General features: G+C 39.4%; 1 protein-coding gene across 1 annotated transcript in view; it reads right to left on the bottom strand.

The window, feature by feature from the left end:
* Nucleotides 1-969: 969 nt before the first annotated feature.
* The window catches only part of LOC308038771 (stromal membrane-associated protein 1-like), a gene marked incomplete at its 3' end in the record, with an annotated part of 119,745 nt that continues 103,403 nt past the window's right edge, over nt 970-17,311 (bottom strand). Inside the window, exons 9-12 of the mRNA XM_080341606.1 lie at nt 9,100-9,227; nt 4,645-4,813; nt 3,472-3,800; nt 970-1,104 (exon numbers count right to left, since the gene is read on the bottom strand). Of these exons, the coding sequence (XP_080197732.1) occupies nt 970-1,104; nt 3,472-3,800; nt 4,645-4,813; nt 9,100-9,227 (761 nt within the window). The remainder of the gene's footprint in view (nt 1,105-3,471; nt 3,801-4,644; nt 4,814-9,099; nt 9,228-17,311) is intronic.

Genomic DNA, 17,311 nt, shown 5'->3' with positions numbered 1-17,311 from the left:
GGTTGATCTAAATATTCGCATAAATGGATCCTCCAAACTGAACATGTTTTCCTTCATTAAAAATAGACTTCTTGAAGAAATAGTGGTCAAATAGGTCATACAATAATGAAATAAAAACCCACAATCATTCATGGATTTATCCTTTTAATATAGGGAAATAACATTTCATCATTACGAGGCACCATAAAATGTAAACACAATCACTGTCATAAACCTGGATATCTCTGCAAGGAAAAATATATCTGTTCGCACCGAGTTACCTGGTATACATATTGTGCCACTAGTTTTCAGCATTAATACTGTGTACGTGCCTCGTGAGTCACATTGGATACTTTATCGCAGGAAACTCAAATGGATCAAATGCTCATTTTTAAAAGAATAAACTATTGATTTGTAGAACTACAGCAACATCCAGGTTTATCTTTCTTTCGATAACCATATTCCCGGTTATGCACACCATAATAACGTCACAGTGAAATGTATGATGAAACAAAATTTGTTTGATACACTAGAAAACAGTGATACATTTACATTCTATTTATATATGATTAAACATTTGTTCATACAGTACCTTCTACAGGATTACTGGGTAATTTGTGGGAATCAGGGTTCATATTTTTGGATATTACTAACATGATAGCTACATCCCTTATATGAAAACATTTGATCTAGAATTTTGAGGGAAAAAAATCAGTACGTGGTTAAGCAGCTTCTTAAATATATGGTCTATGAAATCATATGCATTGTATGAAAATGCTGCCAACGATGTATAAATGTATCCTGGATCTGCTTTTCACTACATCAAATTTAAATCAATATAGACCACAACACGGTCAGTCAGTTATATTCTTACTCTGAACAGCTGGGGAGAAAGAAAAAGAATATGTACATGGAAGGAACAGCGAAAGTAAATGCATTTGCACAAGGAATGTTGGGTGGCTGTTCTGGGCGAGGCTCGTATTGCAGCTTTCATTTCCACAGCTGTGTGCTGAGTGTCTGACCGGAGGAGCTGCCCGTCCAGCCTGCTGCTGTGCTGGGGGGCTGCCCAAAGCCCATGGCCGTGCTGGAGCTGCTGAGGTTCATCCCAGCCATTTGCTGGTTCATCTGCGAAGGGTACACACGAGCACAGTTAGCACCGCGAGCCAAAAAGCAGTCACGCTTCCCAAAGCAGCAACCCAGTTAAAGGATGTATCCCTCCAATTAATATTTCTCATTAAATAAAAATATTGACTCATTACAAGCTTCTAAGAATTTTTCAAGAGAACAGCTTTTCTGGGAGCAGTTGCTGTTCAGGTGATCACGGTTACACATCAGCTATAAGGCTGTACGTGCTAAGTCTGTATAAACCCTCCAGGAGTGAATTCACAGAGCATGTGACGAGGGACTCCAGTGTGTCTCAGCTGATAAGAGCTTGCTTTTGGAGTTTCAAAGCTCACCGACAAAATCGCGGCAACTGCGATACAGAAACACCAAAGCAAGTAACCCAGCCTTGTCCACATTGGCAACTCCAGATGGTTTTTGTTGCAGCAGTGTTTCTTTGAAGACCTAAAAGTCTTGGATACACAAGCTTTTATAGCAATTGCCCATTTAGGTGGCAATCAATAAAGAATGAGGCAGATTTATAAACTTGAGTATTACCTAAATCTAACCATTCTTTGCTAAAGAATCTACTCAAGATACAACAATTTCTTAAAAACAAGTGAAATCATTCACAGGAAGTTAAAGACAATAATCTAGTTAAGGGTAGGAAAGAGCTCAAAATTAAGCACATTCACTTTAGGGATGGTGCAAAAATACTTCTACTCTCTACAAATACTACCTAACCACTGTAATTTTCAGTGCTCCATTTAAAAATGTTCTTCAGGTTACTCTCCCTCACCTTCTAAAAAATCAGTACTTATTGACAAGCCAAAACCATAGCTGTATAAACAGAGTAAAGATGTCCCCTCTCATGAGTCTCAGGGCAAAAGAGCATTTGCAGCAATTAATAGTTGGAACTGATGAAGAGGGATGTTGGATAAGCAACATTAGATTCAAGTTAGAGACAGCATTAGGTAAAAATCAGAGTTCACCTAAACATGAGCAAACAATAGTGGGTGGCAAAAGAAACTGAAACACTGCTGAAAAAGAATGTTAAGTAAATTGCAAACTAATATTTCAGGGTAAAATTCAGCACTGTGTGCTTTCACGTGTGCATATGCAAGAACAATCCATCACTGAACATGGAAGTTCAACAAAGCTGACTAAAACATGCTTTACCTAGTTGTAAATCTCTTTTGGAGTGGAATTCTCAAGCAGTAGCCTACAGCAAGCATGCTGTTCTGGTGAGGAGAGCAAGCGCTCCCCCCTGCAGCTGGAGCCAGAGGTTAATCAGGGCCTCCTGACAGACCGTGGAAGGAATGTCACGTACTGATAAGATCTGATGTACCACACCTTAAGAGCTTGTCCTAGGAGCCAACTTCTCATATTTATGCGATAAAATGCCTGATTTTAATTTCAAAGCTGATATGGCTCTTTTTCAAGTTAGATGCCTAAAAAAGGCTGCTGGCAGTAAATGCACAGATTTTTTTTTTGTTTGACAATTACTTTCAAAGCAGCATGACAGCCAGTATTTGCAAATAGGGACTATTTTATGCGTTTAAGAAATGCTGCTTACTTTCATAAGTGTTCACACTGCAGGACTGAATAGAACAGTAAAAATTAATATAATCAAATCTAAATAAGTCACTAAGGTTCACTTCCTGAATTACTACAGTAAGCAGCATGTAATTATCATATTGTTCTTATAATTAAGAAAATATTATGAAAAAAATAGTTGCTATCGTGGATACTGAATGCCAAGGGAATCGTTTAGGTTTGATCCGCCACACCAAATACCCTCTCAAATGCCTGATTTCAAGATGTTTCATTGGATAATGTATAAATAGAGCAGTAAGTGTGCACCAGCACTTTTAGAGAACCTTTTAAACATATTTTTAAAAAAATTTAAAAATAGCATGGAAATGCTACAGATAAATAATGAATTAGCCTCAGCAAATTATCTACAGAAGAATGTTGGAGTGCAAAGCACTGCACATTCCACTGAAATTTATCTTGAGGTCTGTAAATTGAAGTATTGATTGTTAATGGCTATCCTCAAACAATTAAATTCTCCTTTTCGTTATCAGGCTGTGCTTACATTTCAGTGTTTTGTAAGCAGAGCTAAGCCAGCTTTTTACCTGCGTATTTCAGATGCTGGGATGAGGGTAGCTACAGATGCAGAAAACTGAGTTTGGTCTACCTTGCCAAAATTTATTCTCTGCTTCTATATTAGTTATCATTAATTCAACTAGTCACTGCGTCTGAGCAGCTCACAGTTCAGCAGTGTGAAACTTGGCTACAGTGCAACTTCCCTCCCACAGCCCAACATTTTGCAGCTGAAAAGCACCATCTTTTCTAAAGTGCTCGGGTCTGGTGATAGCGAGTCTTTACCTGAGAGAGGTTCCATTGAGCTTGTTGGTTTTGTTGCAATCCAAACTTATTTTGTGGTGTGACCATCTGTCCCACCATTCCACCTTGAGGTCCAACAACATTTTGAGGAAGTCCCATCACACCAGTTTGTGTCGTACCAGTAAATCCATTGGGCATTCCCATTCCCACCATCACGCCTGTGCTCTGTCCCATGACTGGCACCGATTGTCCCATCATGTTTCCCATCATCCCAGCTGCTGCAGGCACAGGAACTCCCATGGCTGGAAAGCCTTGAAAATGAGTTGATGGTTGTGTGGTAAATGGCATAGAAGACGACCCCATGAACATACCTGTACCAGAGAAGGGGAGACTTCAGAAAAAGCGTTCCGTGATTTTCTCCCCCATCCCCATAAATTAGAAGTGGAATAAATAATTTTAAAGGCTAACTTTGTCCAACTGGACATCAGTGCTGCTAATTTAGTTTCTGGTCTAAGGAAGAAGTTGCTTAAAACCTATCAGATTGGATATTAGGAAACATTTCTTCCCAGAAAGGGTTGTCAGGCATTGGAACAGGCTGCCCAGGGAAGTGGTGGAGTCACCATCCCTTGAGGTGTTTAAGAGACTCATAGATGAGGTTCTTAGGGACACGGCTTAGTGCCAGAGTTAGGTTATGGTTGGATTCAATGATCTTAAGGATCTCTTCCACCTGAAATGATTCTATGAAAAGGAAGGGACTCACCAGCAAGGATTAACTGCCAGTTCTACAAATCCCTGTGGTGAACCAGAATCTCTTAATCGCTGTATTGGAGGTCTTTGTTTTCACACAAACATAGCTAAATTATGAAGATATGACAGCTCTGTAGCGATCCTGGCAGCCTGCTGTTTGCACAGCAGAGACTCAAAACCATAAATGATGAATTAGATGGCAAAAGCTGAATTCACAAATCTTTCAATAAATTGTATACTTGATAATTTGAACAGCTATAAATAAATTAAAATCACATACTGTTTTTTTCTTTAGCTTCTGTATTATGTTTCAGTAATTTTCTCATTTTTATAAATTGTAAAAATAAAAATCTTAGTTTGAATATAGGTAGCGGGGTTACTCAACCTTAGTTTTATATGGGCAGGAGATTACTGTTCTAGGCAAAGCTTAAAATAGGATTGCACAGAAACCTTTACAAAATGATTTACCTGGAGCATTTTGCTGCTGCATGGTTCCTGTGCCGTACAGTGATAAGATGGAGTCTTTGGAGAGTTGTTTCTTTGTCGACTCTTCGGATTTTGTTGTTTGCTCAGTGAACAGATCAAGATCCCCGGATGCTGCGGACAAGGTGGCAGCTGTTGGTTTAGTGGAAGTGCTCTGGGAAATAAAGGTCAAGACAGACTACTGAATGAAAACGGCAAAAGAGGTTAGGTTAAATATTTACTGCACATCCTCCCTCCTGAACCAAATAAAAACCAATTCATTTACAGAAATTAACTTTAAGCAAATGACGATCTAAAAAGATCTGGTATGACCCAAGACAAAAAAGCAGTGCATATGATATAGAAAGAGGACCAGACCAGACAGAGGTTACAAAACAAGAAAAACTAAATTCCTGACCAGCTGCAGGGCAAACACATACAGATTATTCATTCCTGTTGCTCCTACATTTTTCATCAGTTAGAAACATAAATCACAAGCTGTAGTTAGATTATGAAAAATAATTAGGAAATCAATAAGGAGATTACAATTTACATCTCATTAATCCTCTCATAGGCAGAACAGATTAGAGCTAAAGCTACTATTACAACTCAGAGGAACAGTATTTTGGAGAAAAGGCAAAAGTAAAATTTCAGTTGATCTACTTAAGGTAATAAAATTTCTAAAATACATTGTTTATAATTGGCGTAGAGTTCTTGAGCGTATTTCATTTCTTGAGAAAGTATTATTATCCATAACTTACTGTAGACTACAACTGAAAAACTAAAATTCATGCAGTCTGTTAGGCCTGTTTACTTCTCTTACACCAAAATGTTTTGTAAACAAATGACATCCAGGTGTCTTTCAGTGCTGTTATTTTGCTGCTCGTACACACACAGTTCCATATGGGAGTTTGCTTGGGGAACCAGGCAATTCACTGCTATCTTGTTGTATTTCTTAAAACACACAACTCATCCTATTACCAGCGGGAACTTTTAATGCAAATCGATGGTATATGCATTGAAGAAGAGCCAGGGTTGGAATGCATACCTAAAATATGGCCTTATTTTAGTCCAGCTAAACGATCCCCAACTTCTCAGCATCCACCTGCCCGATCCCACAGCACACACGAGTTTCAACTTTATCCTACCCTGAAGGAAAATCCTCCTTGTGCTGCCACCAAGAAGGGACCAGATCTGCAACCAGGTCCCTCTGTTCACTGTCACTGTGTACCCACGTTTATCAGATGGACAAGAAGCCACCACAACATACTCTCCCTTAAAGAAACAACCTCCAAGCTTGTCCTGGTTTTGCCAGCAGGCTGCTGACTGGGCCCCGACACACGGCTTTCTACAAACGCCACAACACAAACATTCAATAAGCGGCTTCAGAAAACACATCTGACTCTCAAAGTGCTGAAAAGCTCTCAAAATCTAAAAAGCTCAGTGTTATAAGCTGGAGGAAAAAAAAAGAAAACAACCTACAAAACAATTCTGGTACAAATAAATTGCCCAGAAAGTATCAGGAGAAAGGAGTGCAGATTCACATGGTTGACGGTGAAAAATCTCCAAACCGACTGTAGAAAGGGAAGAGAAAAAGAACAAGAAGTGGAAACTATGTGGCAAGTGAATACCCTGCATTTATACCACAGCCAAATCGACCTTAGTCAGCAAGGAAGGGCAGGGTGCAGAGGGAAAGCAGACAGAAAACGACCAGGAATTGTTCAGCTCCAGTGAAACCTTCTCTCTGGCCAATGTACAAGCAAACTATCCATTTCCTTCTTAAGTATTTAAAAAGCTATTGCCTCTTGCTTATTACTGACAAAAATTTCTGACTACAAAGCAAAATTGAAGGGGTTTTTTTAATGGGTAGTAGGAAGTCCTCTCCATTTAGGACAATTCTTTGCCACTGTTGCATAACAAGTCTTTGAAAATGCCAGAGTCAGACTTAATGCATTCAGGGAAAAGCCCATCCTAAATAGCAGTATTTCTTTGACTGTATATATACCCAGGAAGTCCGATTATTGTATTATTCCATATTGACACAGTCCTCCCACCATGCACCCGCCTAAACCAGCCCCTGCATGACAGAAGAGCAGAAGACCTGAAGGACTGTTTATCTGTTACGTTTATGTCATGAGATTAAATGTTCCTTTAATGTCTCTTCATTCAGTTTGGTTTTTGAAGATTTGAGAGGAGCCAAAGCACTGAACAAGCACTCCCTGAAGTGTTCACCATCTCAATAAATGGAAGGTAATGCAAAATACTTGGCAAGAAAACAGCAGGTGGCATTCAAGTAAAAAACAAACCCCAAAACAAACATTGACATGATTTTCACATATCTAACATTCCCACACTATCCAAGACCTCTATAAAATCAAGCCTGGCACACATATAATAGTTTGCTTTTAAGAAAGGCTACACATGGTGCTCTCAGCCATTATAACCATTGAGGGGTGGACCAGATGACCTTTAAAGGTCCCTTCCAATCCAAACTATTCAATGGTTCTACACCAATATGAAACACCCATCAGGAGGTCAGGGAACGTGCTGCTGAGCAGTTTCATGATGTCAGTGTAACAGCATTTTTCAGAGCTACTGGAAGCTATCTCCAATATGCTTCATGTTTAAACATAAATAATTTTTGTCACTGATAGCTCATGTGATTACCTGTGAAAGGTAATACCTACCCAAAGGAAGTTTTCACTGTGAAATAATGGTCAGAAGTGTTGGGACCACAAATACGGTTGCTGAGTCCATCACTTCACACTTCCCATCTGACTACACAAATAGCATGTGGCTGACAAGAAGTTTAGATTAACACATGAGACTAAAAATAAGTTCTTTCATTTTGGCTTTTAATTCCTAAAAGAGTGCAAACCAGCAGATAAATATCATGACAACCTCAATATTTTAAGTTGGTCTGACAGCTGTAGCAGTCCACATGGCGTCTGCCCATTGTTCCTGTCACTGGGCACTGCTGGAAGGAGCCTGGCTCCGTCGTCTCGGTGCCCTCTCTTCAGGTGTTTATGTACATCGGTGAGATCCCCTTGAGGCTCCTGGCTGAACAGCCCCAGCTCTGTCAGCTTGTCCTCACAGGAGAGACGCTCCAGTCCCCTCATCATCTTAGTGGCCTTCTGTTGGAGTCTCTCCAGTATGTCCCTGTCTCTCTTGTAATGGGGAGCCCAGAACTGGACACAGCACCCCAGTGATCGAGGTGAGGCTGACTGGCCTGTAGTTCCCTTGGTCCTCCTTCTAGTGCTATCTGAAGACAGGAGTGACATTTGCTTCCCTCTAATCCTCAGGCATCTCTCCCAATCACCACAATTGTTCAAAGATGGGGAGGTTAGCTGAGTGCTCCTCCAAAGCCTCCCTTCTCAGAAGCCAGTTTGGGTGAATGTAAAGAGGATGGGACCAGACTCCTTTCAGTGGTGCCCAACAATAGGATGAGTGCCAGCGAGCACAGACTGAAACACAGGAGGTTCCATCTGAATACGTGGAAAAACGTCTTTACTTTGACAGTGCCAGAGCACTGAAACAGGCTGCCCAGAGATGTTGTGGAGTCTCCTTCTCTGGAGACATTCAAAACCTCCGGGACACATTCCTGTGCCATCTGCTCTAGGTGAAGGTTGGACTAGATGATCTTCAGAGGTCCCTTCCAACCCTAACTGTTCTGTAAGGAGGTGCATTCTGATGTCCACCAGCTATGTTTAGCACCAACACCTTGTTTTTGAGGCTGAAAGCTACTTGGAAGGAGCTGCAGCTTTCAGCAGTTTCTTTGTGCGTTGCAAAGCTGCCTTTCTCAGCTACAACAGGCTTGGCAATAGGGCATCTTCCAAACTATCATGGCTGTAAGAGAGAGTGGGCCAGGTGCAGGGGTTATGCTTTCCTTGAGGAAAGACAGACATACAAGTTGTAAGATGAGACAGAAGATGGATTAGCCTGGGAAGCAATACTAGTTTTTCTTGACATCCATTCCTGATTTTGAGTATGAAGCTTGAGACTCCAAATTTTTAGAAGCTCTAAGAAGCATCTGCTGTAGCCTTTCCTAAACATCAGCGTCATATAGTAATAAGAGGTCCTTAAAAAGTATGTCTTAAAGGCCAGTAACATGAGAACATCAAGTAAAAATATATTCAGCAATACCTATTAAAAAACAAAACAAGACAAAAGAATGTAAATTTAAAAGAAAACTTGAATACTATCACCAGGGTAAGACAGAATCCAGCCTAGCTGGATAACATGAGGGAATCAAAAGGGAAGACCACATTATTTCCTAGTTCTACATCCAAACAGCATGGAATCTTGATGAGGTAAGAAAAATACAACCATTACAGCTAAAGAGACTCCAGTCACGAGTTTTGAGAAGTACGCATTCCTTCTGTGTGAATGAACAATTCCCTGAAGGAAAATATGCACGTGTATGCACATATTTACACACACACACAAATGAATATATTTTACCTGCGCAGGAGGTACGGCAGCTGCTGGTAAAGGATTAGAGATCATTGGACCGAAGATATCCAGGTCATCATTCAGTGCGGTGACAGCAGCAATGCCTCCGTTCGTAATGGAAGCTTCAGCTGGACCATCTTAAAAAAACAACAGAATCACATTTAAAGTGAAAATGGTTAATATTTTAACAGCATGAGAATACTTAAAGCTGTCCATTCCCTCCTACCCATCAAAGCTGTATGCAATTTCTGAGAGAATACATTTTTCAGACTGCGATATTGTTCAGATTTTGTAAGAACTTCTTTCCCTATAAAGATAGCATACTAGCGTGCTTCAGAAAAAACAAACAACCGCCACCAAACAAAACACTTAAAAGATTTCCCTAAGGACAACCATGCCAACTTATCAGTACACATTATTCATTTTTCAAGTGGCTTTTTCAAGAACACCAACATTTTCTGTGAGAATTTACAAACAGATGAGAATTTAAACTGAGAAGACCCAAATTTACACTGAGAAGGCCCAAACTTTGTAGCCATGTATCACACAAAATGCACTGATCTTTGTTCTCAAATTAAAATTTGTATTTTAGAATACATAAAGTTATTCTTGGTTTGCTAATGTACTCAAGGGTACATAATTAAACTTCCCCCTTTTTCAAAAGCCCTTTGCACTGACTTTATTCTGTAGCTCCACAGGCCCTGGGCTCATGACCCGTAAGAACCCACGGCTCTCGCTTCGTACAGTTCACCTTCTGCAGCCCTGCTGCTTGTAACTATTTTAACACAGAAATATATTTCGTAATCTAAGTGAATGGGAATACGTGCAGACTAAAAAAAGGCTCTAGAATTATACTTTTAAGGAGAATTGGAAGAAAATACTTTAAAAGATGTAGGGACAAAAACATCACAAAATGTGCTTAAGGAATTGAGTGACCATTTCTCACTTGCTTTTAAGTTGACCAAGAACGCGTGGAAAAAAAATGGCTAATTAGTTTTATTCCTAAGCTTATCACAAATGGGTTGCCATTACATAGAGCTTGACAAATACAAAGCTGAGTACGGATTCTGGTGAACACTATGATCACTGCACAGTGTTAACGGCATATTTAAGAAAGCTTTTTTAGGCAAAATAAAAAAGTTAAGTTTCAATGTATCCAATACTCTCTGGACAAGTCAGACTTTTCTGGCAGAATAAACTAGCCAAATTAAGGCAAGATTCTCTCTCCGACAGGAATATTGCCATGACAACTGGCATAGCATTACCCGAGGATAAATATTCTAAAACCATTGGATTACAGTACACTGAAAAAACTACTACTAAAACATATAAAAATCTCTACTTCCTTTTATTTGCATGTAGTGTATCCACTGATCTCATGACTCAGAAGGAGTTTCTGTAAAGCAAATATTAACTTACCTAGCATCTTAATTAAAGGATCTTTAATTTTTTTTGAAGTCACACAAACACTCATAGGTAGCTAACTTCAAATACATACATCAGAAACTTCAGACATACATTTACAAGCTAAAATATTCCAAATTTAAAATACCACAGAACACTTTAAAAACTTTAAAAAGCATCAAGGGCATTAAAAAATATTTACTATATATTGAAGAAAACCAGTCACTTCCTCCTAAGTGAGGAAGTTATCTTACAGTGTCCTACACCCATGACAGTTATCCTCCTGTGTGAAAAGATCCATTTCAACAGGAGAGGTTAATCACTGGAACATCAGCAATAGCAGCTTAGTGCTAACACAAGCAACACATGCCTTACTGCCACAGAGAAACATGAAAGGCTGAAAGCAGATGAGAGGTTTAGGCTTATTAGAGTTTCTAGAACTCTAATGAGGACAGGGAAGTGGTACAATTAGTAAAGAGCACAGTCAATACACCTAATTTAATTAAATCAAATTGTAGGAAGCTTCCACCAATTATTTAAAATAATACTGTTCCATCTCTCACATAATTGCAATATTCTTTCCCATCTGCTAAGGAACAATTGCAGAAGAATCAGTATTTTATTCTTCTAAGACAAGAGATGTAATGGAGTTTACTACTTGGAAAGAAGTTCTTTTGCTCTCTTTTCTATTTAAGAACACAAATAACTAGCAGACCATAGCAAGACCAGTCACCCTGCATGTACAATATTGTAATTTTTCATTATTTTGTTCTGTCACATGCAAACTCAGTGCAGTTCTGGGAGCTGGAGACTAACCTTCCCAATCGCCCAGGACATTGACAGGATAAAACAAGGTATCAGAAACTGTACGAAGCACCAGTCCCTTCACCAGCCTGGAAATCACTTGACTGAGGAGACCATCACAGGAGACCTGACAAGATTTTTGGCCATTAACTCATCCGAGAAGGCACTGCATTCTGAAACAATCCATTCCGAAGATCACCGCTCATTTCTGTCTGCCTTCAAACTATGATGGAAGGCGGCCCTGCTTTGGCTGCCTTGCATGAAAGTACTTTTTATTTTAAAGATAAAGACTCTTACCACTGTATATGTGAAAACTTGACACAGAAGTAATGAATGTCAAAATCCAACAATGTGGAACAGTCAGCAGTTAGCGCCACCCATGCATATGCAGCTTGTCTTACTGCAGGGATGCTAGCCTTTGTGCCTTAATACATATAGGTGATGTGGCACAGCTATAGCTGCTATAGAAACCACAACTTTGAACTGACTCTGGTATATGTAAAATCCCCAGCATATTTTTAAAGCACTTACTGCACCTTTTTCATATAGAGAATTATTAAACAACCAACCAGAAGGGTGCAGGTTTGCAATTCTTTGGGAGCTCTGTGTTTGCTTTCCTTACTGCTTCAGATGCACAAATTATTTTATACCCTAATTTAGTAGCAAACATAAACAATAGCTTAGTATTTGCTAATTCTCAAATCCACTCCATGTCAATGGGAAACTGACATCAAATTCTGCATGGGAGCAACAGCAAACAGACCCAATAACAAGGACGAAAATACCTTGGCAGAGGGATGTGAGAAGGAAAAGCGAGTAGCATTCGCAAGAAACTGAACCTCAGCAAGTATTTATTACCCAAAATTGTGACAAGTTTGTGATGATAACTGCTGTCTGCAAGAACTAATAAAGACCCAAGAAGTCCACAAAGGCAAAATGACCATGGGAATGGCTTGGCAATATTAGATCTTCTACGCTGAGTAAATAGTGAGTAGCTTGAACAATGACCACAGGAGTGAAGGAGCCACCTCAGCCAATTTTATTACTATGTCATGATTTGACCAGTGGGAGGATTGCCATTCCAACAGTTCTGAAAAGCAAGGTACAAACTCATCTGTGGTTACGACAAAGCTATTTACATCTTGGCTGTGAAGGTCTCCTCCTTCCCTTATTTCTGTTCCGATGAATGGAAGTCAGCGGACAGCAAAACGACCACATGTATGATCTGACTCACTGTTCCATCTACACAAGTGCTTTAAGATGGGTGTAAATAAATACACTGGTAAGTTAAGTAACAAGCTTCTTTTGAGGTCATTCTGCAGACAGGCAGTTCCAACATCTCCCCAAAGGTTCACTGTTTCACATAAATTTAGGAATGAACAGTGCATAATTTTCATGCAAAAGGATTGTCTAGAATGAATAATTTAATGATCTCATTTTCTCAGTGAGGCACATGTATTAATAAAAATCTCTCTTGTCACATTCCAAAGTGGTTCAGTTTCCCTGAATGAAAAAAAGTTTAACATATGAGACTGAAAATTTAAACATAATAATTTACTAAAACAGGCATTTCACATATTTACAATATTCATGAGGGAACACATTTGCAAGAACATAGTATTTTTCAAATGTTTAATAGGCTGCTCATAAATTAATACTATGAAAACCAAGTTTTTGGTAGATCCCTTCTGTAAGAGCATTATTTGATAATGTACATACCTTTCATCTCTTACTAAATTTTACATTAAAAATAAATATTTTCCTGTCTGCATGAGGGCAGAAACCAGACATTTTGAATTACTGTTTACAAGGCAGTCTAAAGCCCGTATGAATAATGTTAAAAGGTGGATCCTGTCTTACTGATTCTCAAAAATGTAATGGTTGGAATATTCGTATCTATTAAAAAGCAACTCTGAAAACATTCCTCCCACGAAACAAAAAGATTTCATAAAGAACTAAACTTCAGAATACAGAAAAAACCTAACCGTGTTTTCACTCCAGTTTATCACTTGTAGAAATATTAGTATCTTCATTTAAATATACATATGCATGCAGGAATACAAATATTTCTATTTCAGCATAGCAGTTCACACTTTATATATAGAGATTACAGATAATCTCAACTTCAATGGACCAGGTCATGGATTAGGAAGCAGTTCTTCCCTTCCTTTCTAATTTTCAGTTATTTCTGTAGTAGAATAAAGATACTCCAGCAGAGTTCTGAGCTCTACATTATTCTAAGTATATTACTTTTCATTCAGCTTGTGCTTAAACTTAACACTGATTAGAAGAGGTGGCATGTACTTGACAGAAGGAAACATGGCTGTAGTCTTTCCGTGGAACAGGTGAAAATCAGATTAAGTTATATAGGCCTGTCTGAATATTTTGAGAAATGTAGCGCTTCAGCCATCACAGAATTACTTTGAAACGGCTAACTTGTCCTTCCATCACTTTTCTGGAGGGCAGATCCATTGCTAGGTATGAAGTGTCAGGTGTGGCAGAAGCTGTTGCGGTGAGAGCACAGCCCAGGCAGAGCATCAGAGAAGCTAATGCGGGGAGTCAATAGCTGCTGTTCTTCATTGTTGCTCCTGCCTGTGGTCCCAAAACCGATCTTCTTACAATTTATGACAGAATATCTGACTGCTGTCTGCTATACTGTCCAAAGCAGATGCTGCTTCTAATGTCAGATTAGGAAATCTTGCTTAAATTTAACAGCAGAAACAAAAGCTATTTAGCAGGATGTATTTAGTGAGTGAGGAGTCCCAGTGATGTTAGCCTTTGCAGTGCTTCTCTGTATATATTTTATTAATGCCTGATATCATGGTTTCCAATTCAGTGCTGCTGTTTGTTATGAAAGCTTTCATATATACCATTAATCCATGGTATGTTTATCTGCACCAGCAATGAGAATGGCCATGAGAAGAGCTTCACAGGGACAACAAGAAAAGGAAAGAGCAAGGGAGATCTGCTCTTAAACTTTGCATTATGTTTCTGAAACTCATTTTCTATCTGGTAAACTATTTACAAGAACTTCTAAGCTGCCATGTATTTTTATATATACAATCATTTATGACAGCCATACCAAGACTTGCAATAGAGGGAGAATATGCATATTATTATTTATTACACCAGATTTATCACTTGTATATACTAGAAAGGCAGAACTGAGAGAAATAGTTCAATACTTAAAAAAAAAAGCAACCTGGGGCAAAGATATAAACAAGGCTTGTCTGTCCAAAATGACTGTGGAATTTTTTTTACTGCATTAGTAAAATTTTATTTATTGCTAAAACCTTTGCAGAATTGACAAAGTATTCATAGGAAGGCCATTTTTATATAATACTTCTAAAAACAAAATGTGGAAAGCCAGAAAGCTAACAATGCTGTATGCCTCAAGTGGTTGTAAATGTTTTCAGTTTGAGTAGATACATTGCTTACCTAAGCATAATCTTAACATAGCAGCAATACTATAAATGCCAACATGTTTACAAGCTCAAGAAGTGGGCCCATGAGAACCTCAGGAGGTTCAGCAAGGCCAACTACAACGTCCTGCACCTGGGTCAGGGCAGCCCCTGGTATCAGTACAAGCTGGGGGATGAAGGGATTGAGAGTAGCCCTGCTGAGAAGGACTTGGGGGTACTGGTGGATGAAAGGTTGAACATGAGCCGGCAATCACAGTATCACAGTATGTTTGGGATTGGAAGGGACCTCAAAAGATCATCTAGTCCAATGCCCCTGCTGGAGCAGGAACGCCTAGGTGAGGTTGCACAGGAACATGTCCAGGTGGGTCTTGAATGTCTCCAGAGAAGGAGACTCCACAATCCCCCTGGGCAGCCTGTTCCAGTGCTCTGTCACCCTTACTGAGAAGAAGTTTTTTCTCAAATTTAAGTGGAACCTCTTGTGTTCCAGCTTGATCCGATTGCCCCTTGTCCTATCATTGTTTGCCAACGAGAAGAGCCTGGCTCCATCCTCATGGCACTCACCCTTTATATATTTATAAACATTAATAAGGTCACCCCTCAGTCTCCTCTTCTCCAAACTAAAGAGACCCAGCTCCCTCAGCCTTTCCTCATAAGGGTTTGCAGCCCAGAAGGTCAATCGTATCTTAGGCTGCATCAGAAGGAGTGTGGCCAGCAGATGGAGGGAGGTGATTCTGCCCCTCTGCTCTGGTGAGACCCCACACCTGGAGTCCTGCATCCAGCTTTGGAGCCCTCAGTACAGGAAAGACATGGACCTGTTGGAGAGGGGCCAGAGGAGGCCACAAAAACGATCAGAGGGCTGGAACAGCTCTGCTGTGAGGACAGACTGAGAGAGTTGGGGTTGTTCAGCCTGGAGAAGAGAACAGTCTGGGAAGACCTTATTGAGGCCTTTCAGTACTTAAAAGGGGCCTGTAAGAAGGAAGGTGACAGACTTCTTAGTAGGGCCTGTAGTGACAGGACAAGGGGTAACGGTTTTAAACTAAAGGAGGGGAGATTCAGGCTATATATGAGGAAGAAATTATTTACACTGAAGGTGGTGAAACTCCGAACAAGTTGCTCAGAGAGATGGCAGATGCCCCATCCCTGGAAACATTCCAGGCCAGGCTGGACAGGGCTCTGAGCAACCTGATCTGGTTGAAGATGTCCCTGCTCATGGCAGGGAGGTTGGACTAGATGACCTTTGAAGGTCCCTTCCAACCCAAACTGTTCTGTGATTCTGAGTCTACGATCTGTACGTCCATATATGATATTTATGTACTTATAAATGTATCTTTATTATTTCTTCAATGCAGCTTTCCAACTGACAACCAACTGTGCTGCTTTGATACTTACCAAAGAGTACCGGCAAAACTACAGAGTGTTTCAAAGCAGTATATTTCATGATGGCAACCACATAGAATTACACGAAAATTTACAAACAGTTTAATGAGTTACGGAGCTGTAATAATTTGAAATTCTATGCCCTGCCCTTCCAAGTGGTAAGAGTTTCATTCATGGGCGGTTCATGGTTGCAGACATGTAGGGATTTCAAATTGGGTCCATCTTTTTGAAACATCCTGTACATTTCTCAGTTATGCAACATTCAGCTACAATTCACACCATGATTCAGCTCTCAAAACTTCACAGAATTCCTTCAGAGAATATTTCCCCCACACAAGCAGATACACAGCTTTCAGTGTACCATAATTCACATCCGGTCATGCTGGATGAACGCCCCACACATCACATTCAGTTAATACCAACAACACAATAAATTTCTATTCTTCTGGTCATTCATTGTAACTTATTACAATGGTTAGTGGAGAATGTGCAATTGTCTGTTTTATGAAGGGCACATCTAAACATGTTAAATGATGCAGAATATGTAAAATGCACTTTCCTTTTTTCTGGTAATATAGTTTAATTTTTTTTCTTTGAGTTTGTATGTTGAAATAATTTCTACATGCCATAGCTTAAAAAGCAGAATGATCCAAAATTGCCTGTGTAATATTCCAAGAAAAGATTCCCACTATCGTACACAGCTATCATACAATTTTTTACAAGTATTTTAAAAAACTGTATTTACACCAATCTGGCGTAAGTGGAGACATCTACCTTGTAAGACAAAACTCCAAAAAGGAGCATGGAGTGCCAGCTTAACATCAGATATGAAAATACAGCACAGCTGAAGAAATACAGTTTACACACTGTGACTTTTGAACTGAAAAATGTTTCCTATAACTCTATTAAAATTAATGTTATAAAATCCCATATTATTGATTTTAGCATCAATTTTAAGTGCCCATTTTTTTTCAATAGGGCACTCTTGCAGAGTGGATAAGATCCAACTAATGTTAGAGATCATTAAAAATCAGCTTCAGTTTTAGCACACAGAAACAGGCTGTGATTTCTTAGGGCTTTGGAAGAGAATGAAGAAATTTGGGGTTGCACAGCAAGAACATGAACACTATTGCTTGTCTAGAATCTAAGATTATTTGGCTTGTACATGTCCATTTCCTCACCTTTCTGTGTGTGTTGAACTAAAATCTACTCTG

This window comes from Nesoenas mayeri (assembly GCF_963082525.1).
Source record: "Nesoenas mayeri genome assembly, chromosome: 3".
Classification (NCBI taxonomy): domain Eukaryota; kingdom Metazoa; phylum Chordata; class Aves; order Columbiformes; family Columbidae; genus Nesoenas; species Nesoenas mayeri.
The sequence above is the reverse complement of the archived record's forward strand: the minus strand, read 5'-3'. Positions and strand labels throughout refer to the sequence as shown.